Here is an 18,693-nt window from a genome sequence, read left to right on the forward strand (position 1 = left end):
AAACATGATTTTTCCTGTCTAATCTGGTTAAAGAAATAATATTTTTCCATTATCTACATGCAATTTCATGCTTTCAGGAGTAGAAAGGAACACTGCTATCAGATTGCCGATGTTTGACTGATATTGAAATTATGTAGAACCCTGGCAAAGAATATTTGCTTGTATATAATGCTAAAGGAAAAGCTTGCTTTCACATTTTGTTCAAAATTTCCAGTTGTAAACCATTATTTGGAAAATACATTTAAACCTATCTGTAGTTTGTATGTAGTTTGTTATTAACCATTTATGTAGGATCTTCAAAGTTTTTGCTTTTGTTTTTAAATGTACTTTTTCTGCAGTCAGCAATAAGAAGAGCTGTTTTGAATGTTAAGATGAGAACATAGTTTAACTGCAGCCTTATAACTCTCCTAAGTTTGATAATTAATTTTTTAGTGTGTTTATTTATTTTACAGAGAATCCTGTTACTTTCCCTGAAGGCAACAAAGAAAAAGAAATTCTAACGCCAATTGAAGATATACAAGTTGAAAGCTCTATTCCACATACTGACTCAGGAATTGGAGAGGAGCAAATAACTGGTGTTATGAATGGCTCTGATTTGGAAACAGCAACTGTGCCAGATACAATGAATGAACTTTTATCTTCCTTGTCCTCCGAAGTAAAGAAATCCCAAGAAAGCTTAGCTGAGAGCCCAATTGAAGTGCTGAAACCAAGTTCATCTGTAACGAGTGTCAGTCAAGGAAAAGGCATGAATGTCAAGGAAATTCTGAAAAGCCTTGTTGCAGCACCTATGGAGCGTGCAGAATCTGGACCTGAACCTGTATCATACCCTGATCCAACTGTGAAAAGAGAAGCTCAGACTGTTCTTCCAATGCAGTTTCATTCCTTTGACAGGTGAAAAGCCTCGATGTTGTTTTAATTTATTCACCAACCAGTGTATTTATGAATGTGAGTGATAAGGTGATATTGGTGAGAGGCGGAGAGGTCTCCAGGGGGTTCAGAGGCAGATTGAACAGCAGTATCACATAACCCAAGCCTGTCGTCTTCACAGCTCAAAGGCATAATGGGAGGTGGCAGCTTGAAATGAGTTGCCACTGCAAAGTGTATTATTTTTGAAATGCTTTCACACAAATCACTGAGCTCCACATACAACTTTGTTTCATGGTTTAATGTCATCACGAGGCACAAATTGGTGTGTCTAATTGTTTGCCACCTGCCAGTGAAACGAACTGCCAGGGAGACAGAAGGATCTGTTTGTCTATCAGGCATTCAGGCGATTGAGAGTGACAACATCAAAAATTTCTCTTCAATGTCCGAACCTTTGATCGGCCTTTAAGAGACCCCACTCTCTTGTGCTTCTGGTGAACTGAATTTTTCAATTAGTTTAAATATATTAGATTCCTGGTGCCTCATCTGTCTTTAGCAAGATGTAATTATATTATGAAGAGTCTAAACAGATTTCTAGTCAAAGAAGATCCAAATTCCCATGATGGCACTTTTAATAATTTAACAAAAATCTTTAGAGAACATTCTCTATTGTAATTTTTTGCATTCATTAGGTATGCTACATTTGGTTTCAAATGTGGAGTCTGCTCTTTTTCATTTTAAACAATTTTCTAGATAGTTTCTGGTTTATCTTTTAAATAAATGCAGTTAGTTGAAAATATAGAGTCGCACAAAATGCTGATCTGAGTCTGGTTGAATTTCTCAGGCATGACATATGGGGAAATAGTTTAAAAGAGTATTTTAGTGATAGATTTCCAGATCCAAAGCAGATATTGTACTCACTTGATGCAAAATCTCCTGGAAAGTTCTCAGTCTAACTTGGAATGCTGTATCTTTTGAATAAAACAAGTCACTGATGTTGAATTTTACACTTGCATTAGGGTGTACATTCACCATTTTAATTTTAGTATGTTTTCAGGAACCATTCTGCCTGTTACACTGCTGGAATTATATTCTTTGACCATCACATTCCATCCTTTTTCCAGTTTGTGTTAGTATTGCAGGATTTGCAAAGTAATGAATTCCTGAATGATTCAAGCAATGGCAATGTGTAAAGCCAGATACGCTTGATATATTGATATATGTACTCTGAAAGTAAAATTTCTTCTTTTCCAGTTATTAGTTTTCTTCACTACCATACCCAATATGATGTTGGGGAGGTGATTGTGTACTGGTGTTATCACTAGACTAATAATCCAGAGACCCAGGTAATGTTCTGAGAAACGGGGATTGCAATTCGATAAAAATTTTGAATAGAGTCTAATGATGACATCATATTGTTGCCAACTGTCAGAAAAAAACCATCTGGTTCACTAATGCCCTTTAGGGAAGGAAACTGCCATCATTATCTTGTCTGGCCTACATGTGACACACAACAGTGTGTCATACAGCATTGAAATAGACCTTTTGGTCCAACTAGTCCAGTCTGACCATGTTCCCAAACTAAACTAGCCTCATGTGCCTGCGTTTTGCTCATATCCCTCCAAACCTTTCCTATTCATGTACTTATCCAAATGCCTTTTGAATGTCGCGATTATATCTGCATCCACCACCACTCTGGCAGTTCATTCCACATACGAACCACTTTCTGTGTACAAAAAAACATTGCCCAACATGTCCTTTTTAAATCTTTCTCTTCACACCTTAAAAATATGCCCCCAAGTTTTGAAATCCCCCCCCCCAACCTGAGGGAAAAGACCTTTGCTATTCACCTTATCTGTGCTGCTCATAATTTTACAAACCTCTCTAAGATCACCCCTCAGCCTTAAGTGATAAGAGTCCAGCCCATCTATTTTTATAACTTAAACCCTCCATTCCTGGCAACATTTTGGTAAATCTTTGCTGAACCCTCTCCGATTCCTGTAGGGTGACCTGAACCGCACAGTCCACTCCAGAAGAGGCTTCACCAATGTCCTGTACAACCATAACATTGCACCCCAACTCCTACACTCAAAGGCCTGAGCAATGAAGACAAGCACACTAAACTGCCTTGTCTACCAGAGACATAAATTGCAAAGAATTATGTACCTGAACCCCTGCGTTTCTCTGTTCTATGACCCTACCATTAATTGGCTTTTGGGAAATTAGTGATGGCCAATAAGTACTGGCTTACCCAGTGATGCCTGGATCCTGTGAATGATTTTAAAAAAATACAGTGATTGCGAGATTTGATTTTTTTTCCCCAACATCTGAATGTGGTGTATTCATTTGCTGATGGCACAAAATTAGGTGGGTAAGGCAGCTGTCCCAGGAGAACACAAAGAATAATCAAAGAAGTTTAATAGATTAAGTGAGTGGAGAAGCAGCTGAAAGATGGGATGCAATAGGGGGAAATGTGAAGTTGTTCACATTAGTAGGAAGAATAGAAAAGCTGAATATTTTTAAAAGGTATGAAACTATTAGATGTTGGTGTTCAGATGGATTTGGATGTCCTTGTATAGGAAATATTAAGTTAATATGCAAATAGAGTAAAAGATTAAGAGGACCAAATCATTTGCTAACCTTTATTGCATGTGCTTGGTGTCTGCATAAATGATCCATGATGCAGTTGTACATGGCCTTTAATGAGATCACATCTAGATTATTGTATGCAGATTTACTCTCTGTATGTAAAGGATGAGGGGTAATGAAAATTTGCTCGATTGTTGTCTGGATGTGAGGTTGGTCCAGTACGGAGTAATTGATTCGTATGGATCTGTGTTCCCTAGTAGTTTGAAGAATCTGCAGTGATTCTTTGAAGTGTATGTGCTTTAGGAGGCTGCACATTTTTGAACTGAGGCATAGCCTTAGGGTAAGGACTATTTGATGCTGGGATAAGGTAGAATTTCTTCCCTGGAGGACTTTGAACTTCGGAATTATCTACGCTAGAAACTGGATGATCAACGTGTACTACATTCAAATTTAACAGTCTTGAACTCAAAGGTAGCTGAAGGAAATGCATTCAGGTGCAGAAGTGAATTGAAAGTAAAGTATTAGTCTTAGTTATGTTATAGGGAGGAGCAAGCACAAGGGCGTAAATGTCTTGTATGCTCTTAATATCATTTCAAACTAAAAGTTATGTGTATGGGGAAAAAGATTTTTATTTTTCTTTCCAAAGTGATTTTTGTTTAATTACTCATTTATGAGTTATGGATGTGGCTGGTTTGGCCAATATTCATTCACCTTCATATTTCCCCTTGAGCAGAAGATGGTGATGAGCTGCCCTTGGAAGTATCCTTGGTTTTTTTTTGTACATTATTAAGACTACTGACTGTTTAGTGGAAGACCTCAACCTCATCACTGTGTGTTACACAGTGCAGTTATTGCACACAAAAACAAAGTTGCCTGAAATGTTCAGTAGGTCTGGCAGCATCTGTAGAGCAGAAAACAGAGTTAGCGTTTTGGGTCTGGTGACCCTTCCTCAGAACTGGTTATTGCGCATCTTAATTCAGTATTCCTGATTAAATATAATAAGGCACATCAAGTGAAACATATAAACTAAGAATTGGAGCGGCCATTCAGGCCTTTGAGCATGCTTTACCATTCAGTTTGATCATGGCTCTCAATGCCACCTTCTTGCTTTCTCTCGATATCCCTTGGTGTCTTCAATACCTAAAAAATTATCAATCTCTTTTTTGAATATACTCAGCGGCTCAGACTTCTGTAGAAATGAATTCCACAGATTGACCACTCTTGAAATGAAAAAGAAATACTGTTTATCTAAATGTCCTATCCCCATATCCTGAGAATGTGATCCGTGGTTTTAGATTCTCCACCCCGGGGAATATCTTCCCTGCATCGAGTCTGTCTAGGTCTTTTAGAATTTTGAGTTTTAATCAGATTTCCTGTCATTCTTCAAAATAAAGGCCTAGTTAATCTAATCTCTCCTCATACAGTAACCCTGCCATCTTCAATATCAGCCGAATGAACCTGCACTACCTCTAGCAAATATATCTGTGCACAGGTAGAGAGACCAAAACTGCATGCAGTATACCAGGTGCATTCTCACCAAGGCCCTTTATAACTGCAGTAAGACCTTCCTTCTTCTGAACTCTATCCCTTGTGCAATGAAAACAATATACCATATGCCTTCATAATTCCTTGCTGCACCACCTGTTCTCATTCATTGACTGGTATACAAGGACATCTAGATCCCTTTGTACAGCCACATTTCCCAATATATCATCATTTAAACATTACTCTGCCTTTCTGGTTTTTCACATTGAAGTGTATAACTTCACATTTCTCCATGTTACAGTGCAACTGCCGTGTGTGTGCCCATATACAATTTGTCAATTTCTCCTTGAATCCTCCTCGCAACTCACAATTCCATTTTATTTGGTGTCATCAGCAATCATGGAAATGCTGCATTTGGTTCCATCATGTAAGTAATTTATACACACACACACACACACACACACACACACACACACACACACACACAGACTATATATGTGAAGAATAGCTGGGGCACTGCTAATTGAAAAAGACTCATTCATTCCAGCAGGCCACGCAATATCAGAAGAGCAGGAAAGTTGACGTTTCAGATCAGGATCCTTCTTTTATTCCTAGGCTATGTTTCTGGTCTGTCAGCCAGATTTCAATCCATGCCAGTACATTGCCTCCAATCCCTTGTGCTTTAATTTTGGCTTCTTAGCCTCTGATCAAATGACTTCTTGAAATCCACATCCACTCATTCCCCCTTATCTGTTGTACTAGTTATATCCTCAAAAAACTCTTGTAGATTTGTCAAGCATGATTTCCTTCCACAAACCTGTGCTGACTTTGTGTACTTCCATTAATCCTTTCCAACTGTACTGTAATCATGTCATTTATAGCAAACTCTAACATTTTCCCAGCTACGGGCTAACCTGCCTGTAGTTCTCTGTTTATCTCTCCCTTCTATTTGACATAATGAAGTTATATTTGTTGTCGTACAATCTGTGGGAACTGCTTCAGACTCATTAATTTGGAAGATGACCACCAAAGCATCCAACATTTTCAGTTCCCCTTTCTTTGGTATTCTGGTGTGCAGACTATCACGCCCTGTGAATTTGTCAGCCTTGAACTCGCATTAATTTCTCGAGCATCATTTTCTTTAATTTTCTATAATTGCTCTCCCTTACAAGACTCATGGTTCCCTAATATTTCTCAAAAATTATTTGTGTTATCTTTCATAAAGACAGAAGCAATATATTTTCAATTATTCTTATCATTTCTTTGATCCCAATTGTAATTTTCTCCACGTCTGATTGTAAGGTGTGTCTGTTTATTATTTGCTAATCATTTTCTGCACACACGGATTTTTCAGTCAGTTTTCATGTGCCCTGGAAGTTTGGCCTCATGTTCTATTTCCCCCTTTGGATCAATGTTTTTATATTCTATTCCTGAATTCCAAACTGTACCTTGTCCTCAGACTTGCTGCTGCTTCTGGCAATTTTTTGCACCTCCTGTGTGATTCTAATACTATCCCTAATTTCTATTGTAAGCCATGGTTAAACCACGTTTTCGGTTTTGTTTTTGCATCAAATAGAAAATTATATTTGATGTAATTTTGCATACCTTGCTTAAGTATGAGCCATTTTCTGTCTACCACCAACCCTTTTAATAAGCTTCCCTAATCTATCATTTTCAATTTTCAATTTGTGCCTCATACCCATATAGTCCCCCTTATTTGTTTTATGGTCCTAGTTTCAGATTAAACATCTTCACTGTCCACCTTGATGGAAAATTCTACATTTTTACAGTTGCTCTTCACTAACTGACTCCAGATAAGAAGATTTGTTAATTAATCCCTTCTCATTGCACAATACCTCGCCTGGGATAATCTACTCTCCAATTGGTTTCTCGTGTATTCATTGAGGAAGCCTATGTGCATACACTTTAGAAAAGCCTCCTCTCAGTATGTTTTGCTAGTTTTGTTTGTTCAATCTGTATTCAGGTCACAGTCATGCATGATTACAGTTGTAATGTTCTTGCATGTGTCTCCTGCTTAATGTCTTCCCTTACATCTTTGTTACTGTTTGGGGGCTTATGGTCAACCCCATCACTATTTTCTGCCCGTTGGTGTTTCTCATGTCCACCCATACAAATTCCACATCATGATTTTCTGAGCCGTTATACTTTCTGACTATTGCTTTGATTTGATCCTTTACTAACAATGTTGCTCCCACCTGCTTTCCTATTTGAGATAACGAGGTGTAGAGCTGGATGAACACAACAGGCCGAGCAGGAAGGCTGACGTTTCGGGTCTAGACCCTTTTTTCTGAAGAAGGGTCTAGGCTTGAAACTTCAGCCTTCCTGCTCCTCTGATGCCGCTTGGCCTGTTGTGTTCATCCAGCTCTACACCTTGTTATCTCAGATTCTCCAGCATCTGCAATTCCTACTATCTCTGCTTTCCTATTTGTCTGTCCTTCTTAAATATTGAATAATGTTGGATGTTCAGTTCCCATCCTTCGTCACCCTGCAGCTGTCTCTTTGTGATTGTAACTATATACCATAATAGTGTATATCCAGTTTTGCTGTTTATTCATCTACCTTGTTGTGAATGCTCCAGATATTAAAATACAATGCCTTTAGACTTTTCTTTTTAATATTGTTGGTCATTTTAATTTTATTTTGCATTATGAACTCATTTGGTTTTCTGCCTTCAACTTTTTCTACTTTTTTTTATCTTTTGTTTCTATCCTTGTTTCCACTTCTCTGTCTTCGTGCTCAGGCTCCCATTCAAGTCTAAATCTTCCCTGGCAGCACTCGCTAGCAGCCTGTTGAGAACATCGTTCCTAGTTTGGCCTAAATGCAACCGCCCTCCTCACAACCAATACCAATATTGTCAGGAAACTGAATCCTTGTGCCATTCACCAATTCTTTGGCCATGTATTCAGCTGATGTATCCTGTTATTTTTAAACTCGCTAGCAGGTGGCATTAGTAGTAATCCTGAGATTGTTACCTTAGAGGACCTGATTTTTAATTTTTGTCCTGACCCCCTATAATCAGCTTTTCTGTTTCCCTGTATTGTTCATTCACATATGAATTATGATGACTTGATCTTCACTCTTCCTCTTCTGAATGCTCTGCATCCTGTTCAAGACCTCTTGGACTCTGGCACCAGGGACACAATATACTAATACAGTATTTCTTTTGTGGCTACAGAAATGCCCATCTGTTCTCCTTCCTAATGAAGCCCTGTCGCCCTACCATTCTTTTTCCTTCTGTCTTGAGCAACAGAGCTAACCATGGTGCTGTGGTCCTCCCTCCACTATTTCCTGAGAAGTTAATTCGCCCAACAGAGTCCAAATTGATATATCTGTTTAGGGAAAGTCCACAGCAGTCTCCAGCATTATCTGCCTTCCTTTACTTTGCCTCGTGGTCACCCATACTTCTCTGCCTGTTCAGCCTTTATCTGTGTTGTAACCACCTCACTTGAATGTGCTGACCATGGACACCCCACAGTGAGCCCGTTCACAGTTCCAGCTCTGAAATGCAGTTGGCAGTAGCTGTAGCAGGACACAGTTTCTGCACACATAGTCAATAGGGACACTGGAAATGTCCACGACTTCCCGCAGAGTGCAGGAGGAGCATTTTATGGGTTCAAGCTCTGCTGGCATGACTTCCCTTTAGTTTACAATTATTGCTTACTCCGTTAGAGAATACTAATTATGGAAGGGACTTTGTCTACTCCAAACGCTCCCATTACAGTTCAAAGTTCCTGCCTTATTTTGTTTATTCTGATAGACTGCAAGTGTTTAATTAGTAAAAACAAAACATAAGTAAAACCTTCACCTGACTGTATTCTGTGTTCTTTCTAATTTAGAGCTCTTTAAAGACACATACTGCTAGCACTCTTTCAACTGTGCCAACTAGCCCCCAGGACTATTTCACCGAATTCACTACTCTCTTAGTGTTTTTTTTAAATCATGAGTTTACAACTCTCCTCTCATGTTGCTTTATACTGAGTTCACTGCTTTCCTCTGGACTACTTACTTGCATCACGTGCCTCCCAGTCTAAATTGAATGCTTTTGAAAATGACTTCAAAGTTACTTTTTAGTTACTTTGAAGTTACTTTACAGAAACTCTCGCATGAGAACACATATTAGTCCATTCTTCTTAGTGATTTCTATTGTGTAAGATGATCAATATGAAAGGGCTATCCAAGGAGCTAAGCTGAAATTCTGCCCACTCTGATATATAACACAGCCACTGTGTGGACCATTGGGCATTTTGAGGCAGTTCTGGGCAGTCGTGCCAAAGACAATCATGGTTTCTATTTATCATATTATATCAGTATGATATAACCATAATGCAGCCTGCACATAGTTACTAAGATGCAGTAAATCTTTTCCTGTTCCTGAAATAAATGTCTTTTCTGCTGAGATCTATTGTGGTTCATCCTTCACTACAAACTATGAAGAAGGCCCTAGGCTAGCAAAGCTGGAGGAATTGGGGGCAGCATTCTACCCAAGGTACCCAGGCTTTTTCATTAATATTATAACAATTTCCATGCCTCAATAATTTTGCTGACCTCTTTTTATCCAAATGCCACACAGTTGGCATTATTCCTCATTGAAAAGAACATGAAAAATTAGATTAGGAATAGTCTAAGTGGCCCTTGAAAACTGTTTTGCCGCTCAATAAGATTATGTTTGATCTAGTCACTCCCACTGATTTCATTAGCATGGAAAAAATGACTGATGATGTCAGTCCATCACCATTCACAAACTTGAATATATTGAACCCGAAAGAAACTTAGCAAGAACAAAACAGGTAACTGTGAGCCTACCCCTCCCCCTACTGACCCCTTCTCCTGCCTCCAACACACCCCCTCCTCCTGGAACCACCCAAAGCCCTCTACCCTCCCTCGACCTCTTCATCTCCAACTGCCGTCGTGACATCAATCACCTGAACCTCCCCACCCACTCACCCACTCCAATCTCTCCCCAACAGAACGTGCAGCCCTCCGCTCCAATCCCAACCTCACCATAAAACCCACGGACGAGGGAGGCGCAGTTGTACTATGGCGCACTGACCTCTACATCGCCAACGCCAGGCACCAACTCTCTGACACCTTCTCCTACTGCCCCCTTGATCATGACTGCACCCCCGACCACCAAACCATCATCTCCCAAACCATCCACAACCTCGGCAGCTCAGGTGACCTCCCACCCACAGCTTCCAACCTCCTCATTCCCCAATCCCATACCGCCCACTCTTATCTCCTTCCCAAAGTCCACAAACCTGACTGCCCTGGTCAACCCATTGTCTCCACTTGTTCCTGCCCACTGATTATTTCCACCCATCTGGAATCCATTTTCTCCCCCTTTGTCCGGGAACTCGCTACCTAAGTCCGTGACACCACCCATGCCCTCCACCTCCTCCAGAACTTCCAATTCCTTGCCCCCCAACACTTCATCTTTACCACAGACATCCAATCCCTATACACCTGCATTCCCCATGCAGATGGCCTAAAGGCCCTCTGCTTCTTCCTATCCTGCAGGCTCAACCAGTCCCCCTTCATTGACACCCTCATCCGTTTAGCCGAGCTCACCCTCATCCTCAACAACTTCTCTTTCAGTTCCTCCCATTTCCTACAGACAAAGGGGGTGACCATGGGTACCCACATGGGCCCAAGCTATGCCTGCCTCTTTGTAGGTTACGTGGAACAATCCCTCTTCCGTAGCTACACTGGTCCTAAACCCCCCTCTCATTCCGTTACATTGATGACTGTATCGGCGCCGCCTCGTGCTCCCACGAGGAGCTCGACCAGTTCATCCACTTCAGCAAAACCTTCCAACCCAATCTTAAGTTCACTTGGACCATCTCTGATACCTCTGTCTCCTTCCTGGACCTCTCTGTTTCCATCTCCGGCAACCACCTGGAAACCAACGTGCATTTCAAGCCCACCGACTCCCACAGCTACCTAGAACACACCTCCTCCCACCCACCTTTCTGCAAAAATGCCATCCCCTATTCCCAAATCCTTCGCCTCCACTGCATCGGCTCCCAGGATGAGGCATTCCACTCCCTAACATCTCAGATGTCCTCGTATTTCAAGGATTGCAACTTCCCCCCCCCCCCTCAGTGGTCGAGAACGCCAACAATCATATCAACCACATTTCCCACAACTCATCCCTCACACCCCCTCCCCACAATAATAACAAAAGCAGATTCCCCCTTGTCCTTACATACCACCCCACCAACCTCCGGATCCAACACATCATCCTCCGACACTTCCGCCATCTGCAATCTGAAGATTTTTTCCCTCCCCACCCTTATCTGCTTTCTGGAAGGACCACTGTCTCCATGACTCCCTTGTCCGTTCCACACTCCTCTCCAACCCCACCACCCCCGGCACTTCTCCCTGCAACCGCAGGAATCAGTACACCTGCCCCTACACCTCCCCCCTCACCCCTATCCCAGGCCCCAAGAAGACATTCCACATCAAGCACATGTTCACCTGCACATGTGCTAATGTGGTATACTGTATCTGCTGTTCCAGTTGTGGCTTTCTCTACATCGGGGAAACCAAGCGGAGGCTTGGGGACTGCTTTGCAGAATACCTACACTTGGTTCACAACAAACAACTGCACCTCCCAGTTGCGAACCATTTCAACCCCCCTCCCATTCCTCAGATGACATGTCCCTCCTGGGCCTCCTGCAGTGCCACAACGATGCCACCCAAAGGTTGCAGGAACGGCACATCATATTTCGCTTGGGATCCCTGCAGCCCAATGGTATCAATGTGGACTTCACAAGCTTCAAAATCTCCCCTCCCCCTACCACATCCCAAAACCAGCCCAGCTTGTCTCCATCTCCCTAACCTGTCCGTCCTCCCACCCCCATTTCCTACCTATTAGCCTCATCCTGCCCCTTTGACCTGTCCGTCCTCCCTGGTCTGACCTATCCCCTCCCTAACTCCCCATCTACACTCACATTTACTGGCCCCATCCCCACCTCTTTGATCTGTCTGTCTCCTCTTCACCTATCTTCTCCTCATCCATCATCTCACCTTCTTTCCCTATTTATTTCAGAACCCCCTTCCCCACCCCCATTTCTCAAGAAGGGTCGAGGCCTGAAACGTCACTGTCCTGCTCCTCTGATGCTGTTTGGCCTGCTGTGTTCATCCACCTCTATACCATAACTGGTTAATTAGTGGCTCGCTTGAATCATTCATTTCAAACTTGTTTTGAGCAAAAATAAGAAGGGGTCGCCCTCAGATGTGTCTGCAATCTGAGCTAGTGAATGTGAGAGTTTTTTTTTATTTGAAGCCTTTTTTTTACTTTGAAATGGCAAATAGCTGATTGCTCAAATTAAGAGAAGTTGTTGTACTACAGCCTTAAATTAAAATATACAAGTTCTGAGAAGCTGTAGCTAGGTAATTAGTGGCTGACTTCAACAGTTTTTTTAAGCCTGAGTTATTTTCACAAAGCATAAATAGAGGCTTCCTTCAATACTGCTTTGGTTGTACGGAGTATGAAGAGTGAGATCAGTGAGGGGCTGGGTGGAGATACTTCTTTATTATATCTTTTACAGCTACCTGGACTAGTTTGTAACTTTGGTTCAGAAGGAAAAATTGATTGGTGAGTACTTGTGAGTTATACTACAATTCTAGTTGCAATAGTTTTTAAAGTTACAAGATTGGAGATCAGTTTAGCCAAGTGAAGTATACATTCTGTTTTGTGAGATCATAGGCATGCTATGTATCAAGCTGCAAAGCTTTGCGCTCTAAGTTTTGGGCGTTAAGAGGCAAGTAGAATCACTGTTGTTTATTGACAAAGCAGAAGACCATATGGATAGAAAGTTTATGATGGGTCAAGTTTGAACTAAAGTGACAAAGTGGGAATGGGTGACCGCTACAAATTCTAAAGAAAGATGATTGGCATTTTCGGAGTCCGGTGAGCCCATTTTCCATGCTAATTGGTACTCTACTTTTGAATACCAGTGAAGCAATGGTTCCTCAGGAGAGTGCAACCAGAGTCAAACTAGTGGCACCACAGCTGTACAGTGAAGGGAGGAGATGAAAGACAAAGAAAGAAGAGAAATAATGATAGGAAATTCCATACTCAAGGGTTCTGACAGGCATTTTTCTGACCTTTGACATGACTCCAGAATGGTACATTACTTCCCTATTCCCAAGGTAAAGCATGTCACAAAGTTGCTGTGGGACATTTTTCTGCTGTGGCTGATCATCCACACAGTATAATTCATGTTGGTTCCACTGACTTAGGTAGAAATGGTTATGTGGTCCTGAAAGCAGATTTGAGGGATTTAGTTTGGAGATTGAAAGGCAGAACATCCAGAGCAGTAGTCTCAGGATTGCCCCCAGTCCCAATTACAGCGGGCATAAAAGTAATTGGAACATATAGCTGGGAAGTTGTAGGAGAGCAGACATCAAATTTCTGGTACATTGGGATCATACTTGGAAAAGGTGATAACTTGTATGAGCCAGGCAGTTTGCACTTGAATAGTACTGGGAGAAATAAACTTGAAGAGAGGTTTGTGAATACTGTTGTGAAAGGTAAATTGATGGAGAAGTGGGAACCTGAAGCAAAATTAAGAACAAAGATTGAGAGGCTCTCTGTAAGTGAAAGTGAAAGACAAAGGAAGCTGAGGAATTTGGCAGTATTTTGTCAGTGAAAGTGAAAGCAGATAAAACTATAGAGCTCAGTGCACAGATGAACATGTGGCTGCATTGTATCATAAACATATAACGGAATCCTAGCTTAAAGAGACACAAGAATTGGAACTTGGGTCCTTGGATATAATTATATCAATTAGAGTTGTGAGGTGTGATTATATAGTAAATGAAGTATCAAATGAGGCAGTATGGGTTGAACTCAGAAATGAAAAAGTGGCAACCACACTGTTTAGCTTGGACTGTAGACCCACAAATAATGGGAGTGAGTTAGAGGAGCAAATGCATAGAAAAGTTTCTGAGTACAAAAATAACAGGACAGTAATAGTTGGGAACTTTAACTACGCAAATAACTTTTGGGATGCAAATGGTACGAAAGACACAGAGGGCACAGAGTACAAATTGCATTCAAGGAAACATTTTAGCCAATGAAAGATAAGGCCAATGACAGAGAGTTCAGTTCTAGATTTAGTTTCCGGAAATGAACCTGGGCAGGCACATGAAATAGCGGATGGAGACTATTTTTGACATAGTATTCACAATGTGGTTTGATCAGCATCATCATAGAGGGGGAGAAAGAACACAGAGTAAAAGTTCTAAATTGAGGAAGGCAAATTTTGCAAAGCTGAGAAAGATCCAGCACAAGTGAACTAGGTATAGCCACTTGCAGGAAAGTATGTAGAAAATCAACAGGAGGCATTTAAATTTGAGATTCTATAGATTCTGCAAGCCCTGTGTCCTCATAGAGGAGACAAATGGTACTGCCGAATTGAGAAGCTCCAGGTTTTTCAGAAGTTTACAGGAAGAGATAAAGCTGAAAAATGGAGCTTATGACTGTCTCAAAAATTTAATACTTTAGGAAACTTGGAGGGGTATTGAAAATACAGGACTGAAGTGATAAGGAAATTAGGAAAGGCTTTGCTGTCAGCAGAGAGACTCCTCGTTCTCTTTGTACTGCTTTCAAAAAAGGCTGCAAGAGATGGCGCCAAGTAACATTTACATCTGTGACATTTCTTATTGCTGCTTTGCCACCTTATTGCTTGTTTTGTCTTTTACTCTAGGCACTCTCACCATCTGTTTCTCTTGGTCACATGCCTCCTCCTCTGTCACTAGCATAAAAACCAGAATTTTCAGCAGCTTTCAGTTCTGAAGAGTCATACTGGACTCAAAATATTTACTCCATTTCTCTTCCCACAAATACTGCCAGACTTGCTGAATTTCTTTAGAACTTTGGTTTTTATTTCATTTTTCTAGCATCAGAAATATATTTGTTATCAATGCAAAATATTAGCCGATAAAGATGCTTTCAGTACGTTAAGAGCAACAGAATGAGTAAGAAAAAAAGGTAGGTGGATGCACATGGTAAAGTGTGCATGGATTAGAAGATTTGTGAAAGATCCTAATGAGTGTCTCTGTCTTCAAAAAGGTAAAGGATGAAATAGACATTCTTGTTAAAGGAAGAATATCAAACACTACATCAAATAAGTATATTGAGAAGGGGAGTACTGGAAGACTCATCTTGAAGGGGGTATATTAGCAGGGCCAAATGATTTGTACCTTAAGCTGTTAAAGGAAGCTAAGGTGGAAATGACAGATGGTCTGACGATTGTACTCTAATCTTCCTAGATACAAGTGAAGCATGAAGGGATTAGATGTTTGTGAACATTGTACTGCTTTCAAAAAAGGCTTCAAGAGATGGCGCCAAGTGATTGCAGACTAGCCAGTCTGACCTCGATGGTGGGCGGTACCAGTAGTAAAACATGATGAAAATGAGATTAATCAGGGATAGTCAGCATGGTATGTTCAGGGAATGTTGGATCTTAATATGAATTTTTGAGGAAGTAACTAGAAGGATTGAGGGTATTGCAGTGGATTTTATGTCCAGAAATATTAGTGAAATATTTGACAAACTCCCACATGGTAGACTGTTCAAAAAAATTAAAGCCCAGAAGAAACAGAGGAATAGAGCAAGTTGGATCCAAAATTGGCTCAGGAAACAAAAGTGAAACAATTGACGGATGTTTTTTACAAATGCACTTTCCAATGGTGTTCCACAGGGCTCAAGTATTGGAGCCTTTGTTGTTTGTGGCATGTGTTCATAATTTAAACTTAAATATAGGAAGCATGATTGAGAAATTGGCCAGCAATGCAAATTTGTTGTGTATTTGATAGTCAAAGGGATAGCTTATTCTGGGATGATATTAGTAGTTTAGTTGCGTCAGTAGAATGTGCAAGTGAATTCAGTCTGGAGAAGTGAGAGTTTATGCAAGGAAAGCAAGGGAAGATGCAATAAAATGAAGTAGTATTGCAAGGACTAGAGGAAGTAAATGACCTTGTAGTGTATGTTCTCAAATTCCTGAAAGTGGCAGGACAGATTGATAAGGTAGTGGAGAAGCCGTATGGAATGTTTTTCTTCATTCACTGAGGTACTTAATTTAAAAAATGTAGGGAAGTAATTCTGGAACTGTATAAGATGCGTGTTAGGCCGCTGCTGGAGTTTTGTGTACAGTCCTGGTAATCTTATTACTGGAATTACTTAATTGTTTTAGAGAGAGAAAAGAGGAGATTGACAAGAATGTTGCCAGCACCTGAAATGTGCATCCATGAGGAAAGATTGGATAGTATAGGATAGGATTATGTTCCTTGGAACAGAAAAGTTGTGGGATTCCGAATTGAAGTGTAGGAAATAATGGTAGACTTGGATAGAGTGGACAGGGAAGATCTATTTCTTCTATTGGAGAGGTCACTTACAGGAGGGTACAGATTTAAGGTGTTTAGAAGAAGGATTAAAGGGAACATGAGGTAAAACCTATTCACCCAGAGGGTGCAAATTTCTGGAATTTGTCTTTTGGAAATTTTTTAGTCTTTGGAATGTATCCATGCCGTGTATTCTGAAATGTCCACTAAAATGTCTGCCACTGTACTTCTTTTGAACTGTCATTTAACCTAATTTTCCTATATACTTCATCTAACTATTTTTTCATGGAAGAATATTTAAATTTTAAAAACAGGAGTCTTGGATTCGCTCTCCATCAAATTGAATGCAATGGTAATCATGTCATGACTACTGCTGCCTGAGAGAGCCTTCATTGTAACATTAATTAATCTGGTTTTGGTACATAATACCAAGTTTAGTGTGTTCTACTCTGTAGTTATTTCTATAAAATGCTGTTCTAGAAGCTATACCAATAATGTTTTATGAACGCCTCCTTTAGGCTATCTTTGCCCAACACATTTTTCCAGTTTATGTGTAGATTAAAATCTCCCATTACTCCCTTATGCTCTGTTCAGCAGGAAAGAGCCTGTACACCACTCCCACAATTCACTTCTTACCTTCTTATCTCATCTCTCCCCACAATGCTTGTCTGACCTGCTTTTCTGAACTTGCGTCATCCCTGTCTATTGTCCTAATACCACCATAAACTAACAATGCCATACCTCCACCTTTTCCTAGTTTTTAAGAATTCTTTTATAGTATGTGGATGTTGCTGGTAAGGCCAGTATTTGCTGCCTGCTGGACCATTGCAGAGGACAGTTAAGAGCCAACCACACTGCAGTGTTTCTTGAGTCACTTGCAGCCAAGAGCAGATAAGGATGGTAAATTTCCTTCTCTCAAGGATGTTGGTGAACGAATTGGGCATTTACACCAATCAATAATTGTCACACACTCGCTCTTAATTATAGATTTATTACTTAAATTTATACTGCACCATCTGCCATGGTGAGAATTGACCCCTGTCCCCAGAACATTAGCCTAGGTTTTTGAATTATTAGTCAACTGACTTTACCACAGTGCCATTACCTCCCAGTAATGTTCCTAGCTTTTGTTAATGTCTTATACCCTTCAAAATTCAGGTCCCAAATCATGTTATTAATGACAACCAGATTGTACATAGTTATTTCTATTTGCATTCTCAGAACATCAGTTTTTTTTTAAATGATTCATTTATGCATTCAGATACAGAACCTTTAGTTTTTTTCTAATCTTTATGTAAACTCTAATCTCTCTTCCAGTCATGTTCTGTTAATAATTTCTAATATCAAAATCAAGATCAAGTCCTACTTGAACTTGACTATTCTTAGATTATCCATTATCTGCCCCATTTTGGTCCCTTGGCCCCACCATTAAGTTTCCAATCTTTGATTATTATACCATCACATTATGTTATAGTTTGAGTATATTTCTAAAAGCCGTTCAGCTCACATTAATACAGAATATGAAAATGCAGGCACAAAATCAGTAAATGCAGGCGCAAAAACACAGCAGCATCTATGGTAAGAAAACAGAGTCAGTGTTTTGGGTCCATTAACCCTTCTTCAGAGCTGAACATATTCTGAAGAATGGTCACTGAACCCAAAACATTAATTCTACTTTGTCTCCACAGGTGCTGTGACTTGCTGAGCTTTTCCAGCAATTTCTGGCTTTGTTTCTGACTTCGAGCATCCTCAGTTCTTTGGTTTTTACGAAAATTCGAACCTCTGCACCTAGGAATAAATGTCAGTCTCTCACTGAAGCTACTTATTCTGGTTCAAAGGATCTGATCAGAAAATCATCTGTTTTTATTTAGGGAGGTCTAAAATGTGCCATTGACTATGCTGCGTGGATCCAAAATGTTAACTCTGCATTCTCTCCACAGATTCTGCCAGATCTGCTGAGTTTTTCCAGCAGTTTTTAATTTTGTTTCTGACTTCTAGCATCCACAGTTCATTTTTTTTAATGGAAATGCAGTGAGAATTATTGTTTCAAACAAAAGTACAGATTGTGCAAAACAAGCCTTTCGGAGGTGCTTTTGTTTCATTTTGATTTGTACCAGTATCACTCCTTTTCTGTGCCCTGATTTGCACTGTGTTCTCCATTGTTAATTGATGTCAGGCGGAAGAAAGAATGACAAGAATTGCATTTGGTTCAGCTGATCTCTGTTAGCATTTATGCTCCAGATTTGATTCTTTCCATCATATTTCATTAACCATTTTGCATAACTTTCTGTTCTTTTCTCTTTATGCTTACCTAGCTTCCCACTAAAGACATTACATTATTCGCCACTGTACATTAACTTATTCACCACACATACTTGAAAG

At 40.3% G+C, this 18,693-nt stretch overlaps 1 protein-coding gene across 3 annotated transcripts in view; it reads left to right on the forward strand.

Moving 5' to 3' along the window:
- nbeaa (neurobeachin a) overlaps positions 1–18,693 on the forward strand; it is an 828,675-nt gene that overhangs the window by 287,712 nt on the left and 522,270 nt on the right. For all 3 annotated transcript variants that reach the window (XM_059646713.1, XM_059646714.1, XM_059646715.1), the window contains one exon: positions 453–891. In XM_059646713.1, the coding sequence (XP_059502696.1) occupies positions 453–891 (439 nt within the window). The remainder of the gene's footprint in view (positions 1–452; positions 892–18,693) is intronic.

Source organism: Stegostoma tigrinum, chromosome 6, assembly GCF_030684315.1.
Source record: "Stegostoma tigrinum isolate sSteTig4 chromosome 6, sSteTig4.hap1, whole genome shotgun sequence".
Taxonomy (NCBI): Eukaryota; Metazoa; Chordata; class Chondrichthyes; order Orectolobiformes; family Stegostomatidae; genus Stegostoma; species Stegostoma tigrinum.